Source organism: Seriola lalandi, unplaced genomic scaffold (genome assembly GCF_002814215.2).
Source record: "Seriola lalandi dorsalis isolate HSWRI2012SDOR001 ecotype SW California unplaced genomic scaffold, Sedor1 jcf7180002054146, whole genome shotgun sequence".
NCBI classification, from domain to species: domain Eukaryota; kingdom Metazoa; phylum Chordata; class Actinopteri; order Carangiformes; family Carangidae; genus Seriola; species Seriola lalandi.
Window position 1 is genome coordinate 4416 of NW_019524699.1, and position 9586 is coordinate 14001.

Genomic DNA, 9586 nt, shown 5'->3' on the forward strand with positions numbered 1-9586 from the left:
TTTATGACTTTTTATGTCATACTATACTATGACTTTTTATGTCTTACTATACTATGAAGTTTTTATGACTTTTTATGTCATACTATACTATGACTTTTTATGCCTTACTATACTATGAAGTTTTATGACTTATGTCATACTATACTATGACGTTTTTATGACTTTTTATGCCTTACTATAATATGATTTTTTATGTCTTATTATAATATATCGTTTTTATGACTTTTATGCCTTACTGTACTATGACTTTTTATGACTTTTTATGCCTTACTATACTATGAAGTTATTATGACTTTTTATGATTTACTATACTATGACATTTTTTATACCTTACCGTAATCTGTCGTTTTTATGACTTTTTATGCCTTACTATACTATGACGTTTTTATGACGTTTTTATGCCTTACTATACTATGTAGTTTTTATGCCTTACTAAACTATCGAGTTTTTATGACTTTTTATGATTTACTATACTATGATATTTTTATGACTTTTTATGCCTTACTATACTATAACGTTTTTATGACTTTTTATGATTTACTATACTATGAGGTTATTATGACTTTTTATGATTTACTATACTATGACGTTTTCTGCCTTACTATACTATGATATTTTTATACATTACCATAATCTGTCTTTTTTATGACTTTTTATGCCTTACTATACTATGAAGTTTTCATGACTTTTTATGACTTACTATACTATGTAGTTTTTATGACTTTTTATGCCTTACTATACTATGAAGTTTTTATGACTTTTTATGCCGTACTATACTTTGTCGTTTTTATGACTTTTTATGCCTTACTTTACATGAAGTTTTATCTCTTACTATACTATGTCGTTTTTTTGACTTTTATGCCTTACTGTCCTATGTTGTTTTTATGACTTTTTATGCCTTACTATACATGAAGTTTTATCTCTTACTATACTATGTCGTTTTTTTGACTTTTTATGCCTTATTATAACTTTTTTATGACTTTTTATGCCTTATTATAACTTTTTTATGACTTTTTTTGACTTACTATACTATGACGTTTTTATGACTTTTTATGCCTTACTATACTATAACGTTTTTATGACTTTTTATGCCTTACTATATTATGTAGTTTTCATGACTTTCTATGCCTTACTATACATGAAGTTTTATGCCTTACTGTACTATGACATTTATATGACTTTTTATGCCGTACTATACTATGTCATTCTTATGCCTTACTATATTATGAAGTTTTTATGCCTTACTATACTATGAAGTTTTTATGACTTTTTATGCCTTACTATACTATGACTTTTTTGCACCTTACCATAATCTGTCGTTTTTATGAAGTTCTATGCCTTACTATACTATGACTTTTTATGACTTTTTATGCCTTACTGTACTATGACTTTTTATGCCTTACTATACTATGACGTTTTTATGACTTTTTATGTCATACTATACTATGACTTTTTATGTCTTACTATACTATGAAGTTTTTATGACTTTTTATGCCTTACTATACTATAACGTTTTTATGACTTTTTATGCCTTACTATATTATGTAGTTTTCATGACTTTCTATGCCTTACTATACATGAAGTTTTATGCCTTACTGTACTATGACATTTATATGACTTTTTATGCCGTACTATACTATGTCATTCTTATGCCTTACTATATTATGAAGTTTTTATGACATCTTTAATGCCTTACTATAGTATGACATTTTTATGACAGTTTTTATGCTTTATTAACCAATTACTTTTTATGTCTTAGTATACTATGACATATTCATGGCCTATTTAATGATTTATTAATGTGGATTGAAGTTGCAGATGAATTTAAAAGTAGCACAGGGACAAATATGATGCAGGCTCATCAGTGTAGATACAGTATATATACTTTATTTACAAATAACTGAATCCCCATGGTCGTACAATGAACAGGTACAGCGGAAGAAAATCATTACAGATTACCAATATAAATAGTCAAAGAATCATAAGAAGCATGTTACTTTAGCAGAAAGAAAATCAACAGACAGTACAGAACAAACATAACAATAAAATGTAAAGAGCACGTTTACATCAGCGAGCGCATCATTGTTCAGCCTGATTACAGCGCCCCCATCTGACTGATCACTATCATCATTTCAAACACTGTTTTTGCTTTAAACATACTAGCGTAGCAGATAACTGCACATTTCAGAAAAATCTTTCAAATGTGGACACAAATGCTAATCTTTGCACAAATCCTTTTTGGGTATTAATCTTTTGATAGAGTACATTGGCCACTCAAAGAGTCAAGATGGCCACTATTTCCGGAAAGAAATCTTACTTTTTGCGCCAAGTTAAGAGAATGTTAATGTTAAGTTAAGAATAATCTAGGTGTCTACAATGTAGAGGGCAAAATTGAATACACTGTAAAAACAAAAATGAAATGTAAATATTTCAGCAAAAAAGCTCGCTAACTAGTCTAGCGCTAGCTAGTTAGCCAATTTCAAGTGGTTAATGCGATTTTTCAAATTAATGGCCCCAGAGGGATAAACATATCAATTTTGGTGCTTGTATTTGAAAGATTATTCCAGTTATCTGCTGCACTATACTGAATCATTCGAAAACTTGTTCTCTTCCAAGGTTTTATCTTCATAAAAAGAAATGTAGCTGTTTATTTATTTAAAGATAAACTTTCTCTTTTTTGATAATATTTTACTCCCAGGTCACTGATTACATTTAGGAATTTGGCAACACTGGAATAAAATCAGAGAAAACATCTTTAAACTGAATTCATGATGTATTAGTGACTGCGCTGCGACAACACTGCCTCCTGCTGGCACTGCTTAAACAGGCAGAAATCTGTCTCCTGTTCTGTATTAACTAACTTGTTTTTTTTGTTTTATTTTTTAAATGAAATGCTTGCGTTTTCCTTTGGTGAGGGAAGCTTAAGGCGTTCGTCATAATAAAACGTGTTTTTCTTTATGAATCCAGTGACTTCCTGTTGATTTTTGAGACCCTTTGGTCCTGGACACTTGTTAAAATCTTTGAGTTAAATTTCAAAAACAAGGAAATGAACGAATCCTTCTTTCATTAAAAAACGCCCCCAGTGCAGACGCAACGTGCAGGTTATTAAATGATGAAAAAGCAACAAAATGCCTGAAAACTTGGAAGTCAGATGTTTTGTTTTTTTTACAGTGAGGGAGGGGTTTCATTCATAAATCAAGCATCACAGTTAAAGAAGGCAGCTGTCCACCAATCAGAGGACAGCGAAGAGTAAAATCACACTGATTTCTCCCCATCAGACAGATCTGGACACAGTTAGAAACCAGATTGTGTGTTGAAGTGGTCCAGGACTCCTTGGTGAAGTCTGGACCCGCCCACAGCAGGTTACTCTGGTTTAAAACTGAAAACACTGGATATGTACACGGGATCACCAGACCAGATCCTGAACCTTTGCACCACGGACGGGGAGATCGAAACGAACAGGGCAGGAAAATCACTGTTTCCATGAGACAGTCGCAGAGGAGACAAACATCACTGAAGAGTTATCTGCTGAATCAATAGTAAACACAAACTGATTTAAATAATTTATTTGTTTGTTTCCTCTAAACTGTGAACAATCATTTCTAACACAAATAAATTTAAAGTCAACTAACTTTTTATTTCAAAATATTTGAAGTTTTCCTTTTTTTTTTTGTAAAAGATAAATGTATTTCCACTAACAGGAAAAAAAACTTAGGAAAATATAAGTGATAAAAATTAAAATACAAAAGGTAAGTCAAAAATGTTTTTGTCAATATCATGATTTCACATTAATATGTTTATATTTTTATCATTCTGAAGTTTTCCTGTTTGTTTTTTTTTCTTTTCTTTAAAATTAATTTAAAAATTTACATTTAATTTCTAGTGGCTCATTTTATTTGGTTGTTTCTTTGAGCATGTTTCTTCATTGACATCAAACATAACATTACCCATTATTCTAACATGGAAATAAAACATGGCAGAAATGTATTTAATGTATTTGTTCACTGAGAAAACTTGGGACAACAAACAAAACAATTTTAATTTATCCGCTAATTTATTGATATTCATTGTTTTTAAATTTTGATTTGTTAACTCAGTTTATCATATAATAATAAATACTTTGACTCATCAGATAGTCTGTTTGATGTTTGTCACTTATAAGAGAAAACAATTCTCACACTTAGTTTTTCTTTTAAATCTCAACATCTGCCCTGGTGTTAAAGCAGTATACTGTATATTACTTTATATTTGTATACAGTGCGTTTCCCTGCTGGAGAGCTACTGGACAGTTAATTCATTTAGTGTAAATCTGATCTTTAATCCATCATAAAGTTGAATCATCAGGTCAAAGCTGCAATAACCTATTTGTTTTTGAAACTGCATCAAATGAATAAAATTACATGTGCAACTTTAAAATATATATATATATATATATAAAAAAAGGTAAAATAAAGTTTAGCAGAGCTGGACTGTCTGTGTTTCTGTTGTAACCCTGTTAGTGCTGGAATGCTTTTTAAGGAACAAAATTTACTGACCGACCCAGTTAGTCTGAGAGAACTGGTTCAGGATCACACGATAAACGCCATGAAATAGTTCAACGTATAAACGTTGATGACTGAAGGAAACTTCACAGCACTTCAGGATATCAAGGCTCTGGCATTTGGATCCAGATCTCACTTATAATTTCATATCCAAAATGTTCCTTAAGACATCTGTACAATTTTTTTCAAACTCTGATGCACAAATACTTTGTCTCCTAATTTTTGTAGCATTAACCAATATTCAGTTTAAGCAACAATTTAGTCGTAATGAACCAGAAATCATAGTGATGCATTCAAGTAAACTGTAACCCGGCCGAATGTTAAACAGAAAACTAAAATAAACAAAACCAGGAAGTAATAAATTAAAAGAATCTGCATCGCCTCCACTTGTGTCATTTTCCTTCCCTCAACACACACACTTAACCATGAGGGATGTTAAAAACGGCCACTAGGTGGAGCTGTGACATCAAAAATATATTGCATTTATATTTGATTAAAAAATACAACAAAAAAAAAAAAAAAAGAATAAAAATCTATCCTGAACTTGAGATCCACAGAGGGACCGATACTGACGATCTGGTTCAGGTAAGCCGGTTTTTCCTCATCAATCAGCTGCTGCATCCCTCCACAGAGTGATCAGTGTTCTCAGTTATTTTAAATTAAGTTATTTAGTTCAAATGTTTTAGATTTTTAAAAAAAGGCAAAGTGTGGAATTGCAGAGATGGTGAGGTTATTGGGTGGATTAAGGGTTCTTGTCTGTTTGTTAGGTCTTTAAGGGTCCACTAGGTTCCTAATGCTGGGGCCCTTACCCAGGACCCAAGTAGGGTTGGGTCCAGTGTCTTATTGTCCTCAGGCTCTTTGGATTTTATCTCTCTTTTTTGACCATTCATTTTTTATCTACATTGGATTCAAGTAAAATTTCCACAGGTCAGATTCAGATCAGGTCCCAAGACCCATGAAGACTTGTAAAGTGTATGTTAACACTCAGCATATATCAGATCTTTTCCATAACTCCAGCTGGGATTAAAGGGGTGCTCCAGTGATTTAGACGTGGTCGGACGTGGGGCTGAACAACAAAATATTATCGAGACTGCGACATGGCCAGTGCAATTGTTTGATAAAGGTAAAAATACCATTATAAATGCAGCACATCAAAATAATTGCAAGATGATTTTTTGTTTTGCATATTGTTCAGCCCTCGTCGGACGACAAATGCAATGTCTGTCTGAAGCACAATCAGGCTTTTAGTATTGCACGTACATAAAATTGGGGAACTTATTAAAGAAATACGGGTCAAACCTGAAGCAGCAGCGATAGCCTGACTTTTAGTACATAATATGGGTCAAGCCCAAAAACCAAAGATCCTACAGTTTCCGTAAAGCCACCCGATAACGACTTTTGGTAGACCCACCCTGCCTGGTGACCCACTTCCAGTTTGTAATGCAGGCTTTCCGTCATTGTCTTGGAGTTCAAGCCAAATCACGTACATTGTCAAGGTTATTTATGACTTAAGAACTTAAGAAAGCTTCTGTAGAGGAGACATTACAGATAAGTATTTTCTGAGGCTGAGTGGTACAAATCTGATGAGGGTGACTGGACTGTAGCCAATAGAGTAAAAACACAGCTGGAAACCTGCAGACACACATTTGACCACAACAGCAACCTTTAAAATGCGTCTTCTGATCCACATTATCAACCTGGGCAATACTTATAGAACTGATTACATAATTAAATCAGACAGCGTGTTTGGAAACTCGAACAAGTGAGCAGAGGAAGAAATGTTTTCAGGAATCCGAGAGGCGAGTTCAGATGTCCAGGTCAATCTGTCATAGATTTTATGGTTTTGAAGCATTAATTTTAAAGACTTTTGTAATTGAACAACAAATGTATCACACATGTATAAGACAAAGATATGAATTTAAATCCAGAAGTTTATCTCAAAGAACGAACATCAGAACTGGGCATTTGGACGACCTGGAGCTAAAGCAGATCAAATATAACTAAACCTCAAGGTTTTATATTTAAAGATTTGGGCCGAAGGTGGTCCTTGATTTGGACTGAGATCCAGGCTCTGGATCTGTTCATAGGAATGTCCAGAGTTGGAACTTGGGTAATCCGACTTTTTCTATAACAGTCCAGATTAAGACTATAGGATTGTCCAAATTCAGGCATTGCATCTTTATTTTTCTCTACTGTATGGGTGTTTCATATTTGGGATGAAGGGGGTTCCAAATTTTGACTACTTTCACCTTTGGTTCAAAGGTAGGCCTGGGTGTGGGGTAACAGCAGTCCAGCTGGAGCCTGGGCTCTGCATGTGTCCATGGCGGTGTCCCTTTGGAACTAGGGTGATCTGCATTTTGGTGAAGGTGTAGATTAGATATACGCTGTAGACTGGTCTGGTTCTTTGAGTCCTGTACCTTTATGTGTCTCTTGGGATTTGGGTGTTTTGTCTCTGGGACAACAACAGTCCACACTTGAGGGACAACCAAGTCTGGACTACGGGCCGATGGGGCTCCAGACTGGGAAGAGACTGTGTCTGGCGGCTAGTGTAATCTTGGAAAAAAAGGGTTGTCTGTTGATGGTCTTAGAGATGTCCTATTGTGGGATTTGAACAGTCTTGGTTCGCCTACCTTTAGGTCAAACCTGCCAAGATGGCAATCGTGATTTGACCTGGGCTGGCCCTGCTTAAACCTGATCTCTCCATTGCAATGTCCAAATTAAGAACTAAGGCAACTCCCTTTAGTCCAGTCTTGGGCTGTAGGTTGGTTAAACGTTGAGCCTTGTACCTTTGTCTCCTGAGTTATCAGTGTTCCCCATTTGGGACCAGGGTAGTACCAAATTTGGATCAGACTCACTTGACCAGACTTGGAAGAGAAGCGGTCTGGAGGGTAGTCCAGCATTGAGGAAAAGGGTTGTCTGGTTATGGGTTTAGGGCTCTGAAAGCAGCCTCAAACTGGACATGAGACAGTCCAGCTTAAGGCTGGACTCTGGATCTCTACATAGTAATGTCCAGATATGGATTAAGACAGCCCATTTTGATGCAACCCAGATTTGAGTTGTAAGTTGGTCCAAATTTGAGATCTGTATTTTGACTTGTCTCTTGAGACAGGTGATTCACATTCTGGATGAAAGTAGTCCAAAATTTTGACAAACCTTTGCTTGAGTTGGACCAACAGCACTCCCAACTCGGCAGAGACTGTGGCCGGAGGATAATCCAGTCTAGGAAAAAAGGTTTTCTGGTGCAGGGATGTTAGATGTATTATTCTGGTCTTAGAGCAGTCCAGACTGGCCCAGGTCTGGCTCAGGTGTGCCTGAATATGGGTTGAAGGCAGTCTGGATTGTGGATCCCCGGATCTAGAGTGGTCGGGTTTTATGCTGAAGGATTAAGAAATAAATAAATTGGGCAGACAATGATCCAGTTTAGGTCTAGGATGGTCTGGATTTGGGAGTTGTCCAATACTGGTCCTGATTCAAGGCTGGTCCAGATGTGGCACACTGAAATCTGGATAGTTGTAGATTTGGGTGGAGGATGTTTGGATTGGGTACTGTACTGTGGTCTGAATTGGACTGGTTGGACTATGCCACTGTTATGTTAAATGTAATCCAGCTAAATCCTGTTGGATGCACTCTGGACAGAAGGTGGACGTTAGTGCCTGGAGGAAAGGGGATCTCTGTGTACGTATCTGTCTCTGTCTGTCCGTTTGTCTGTTTGATGGGTCTGTAGTTTCTGTCTGAGGTTAGCAGCTGCAGCCCTCTTTAGCCGGCTGGCTGTCGGCGTTGAGGCGGCCTCCCTGTGGCGCTGACGGTTTGTGTTGGACTCCTGACTCGGCAGCGTTCAGGTCCAGACTGCCGTCTTGGATGTTCTGGTAGATCCTCTTTGCTGCCTCCAGGAAGGCCTCCTCCACATTCTCCCCTCTGAGGAAGACAAGGATCAAGATACAAACATACAGTTCAGTTCTTGTACATTAAGGACTTTAAGCTTTTAAAGCAAATTTAGTTAAATAGTTTATATGGTTATATTTTTACTAAGACACCATTCTAGATGTGTGTGTGTGTGCGTGTACTTACGTCTTAGCACTGGCCTCTAGAAACAGCAAACCTGATTAACAACAGGAAGCAGAGATCAGAACCAGGCAGTCAGTCTGATGTCCTGTTAATAAACTGTACATTTCAACATGTCTCTGCTCCTCACCGTTCTCTTCAGCAAACTGTTTGGCCTCCTCGTACGTCACGTCTCTCTGAGCCTCCAGGTCGGCCTTGTTACCAATCAGAATGATCACCTGAAAGATGTCATTTATTACACAACTAAAGTGCATCAAACTGCTAATGTAATATTTGCCTCTTTGTGGACAAGAAACAAATACAGTCTGGTGCAGAAGCCTCTTTTTGTGTCCTGTCCAAGCAAAAATTAAAACCTACAGATAGTCAAAATTGCTTCAGTTCTTGGTGCGTCTTTACTCACTGTGTTTGGGTTGGTCAGGTTCCTGGCATCTGTCAACCAGCTGCTTAGGTGATTATAAGTACTTCTCCTGAACACAAAGAAAAATGATGAGTTATTCTTCAACACAGAGTCTCCAGCCATACAAGCAGCACAAGCTTAGACCTGATGACGGAGCTGGATTAAAACTCAGAAGATCAACTACGTCAACACCATTCAGCCTGAGGGGAACATGAACACCTGAACCAAGTTTTGTCCCAGTTTATCAAATAGCTGGACCAGAGTGGACCCACTGATAGACTCTGCTGTGGCCACATAAACAGCAGCAGTATGCAGTTGATATGGTGAATCAATGGTTAGCACATACAGTTATGTTCATAATAATAGCAGTGTGTTTACAAAGGTGAGTAAACCTCAAAATTCTTCAAATAAATTGTATTTTAATGAACACAAATGCATTGGGGACACTGCACATTCTATTTCAAAGCAAGAAAATTGGAAAAAGTCATTGAATTTGATAATATTTTACAGAAAGTCAAGAAATATAATGTTCAAAAAAATAGCAGTGTTGACATCTTTCTTTACAAACTCAAAAATGTACTGTATA

The 9586-nt window shown here is 36.3% G+C and overlaps 1 protein-coding gene across 1 annotated transcript in view; it reads right to left on the reverse strand.

Moving 5' to 3' along the window:
• Positions 1-1865: 1865 nt before the first annotated feature.
• The window catches only part of LOC111653115 (ras-related protein Rab-14-like), a 12943-nt gene continuing 5222 nt past the window's right edge, over positions 1866-9586 (reverse strand). The window contains exons 5-8 of the mRNA XM_023403581.2: positions 9004-9070; positions 8734-8821; positions 8610-8640; positions 1866-8456 (exon numbers count right to left, since the gene is read on the reverse strand). Coding sequence (XP_023259349.1) covers positions 8279-8456; positions 8610-8640; positions 8734-8821; positions 9004-9070 — 364 coding nt within the window. The 3' untranslated portion in view covers positions 1866-8278. The remainder of the gene's footprint in view (positions 8457-8609; positions 8641-8733; positions 8822-9003; positions 9071-9586) is intronic.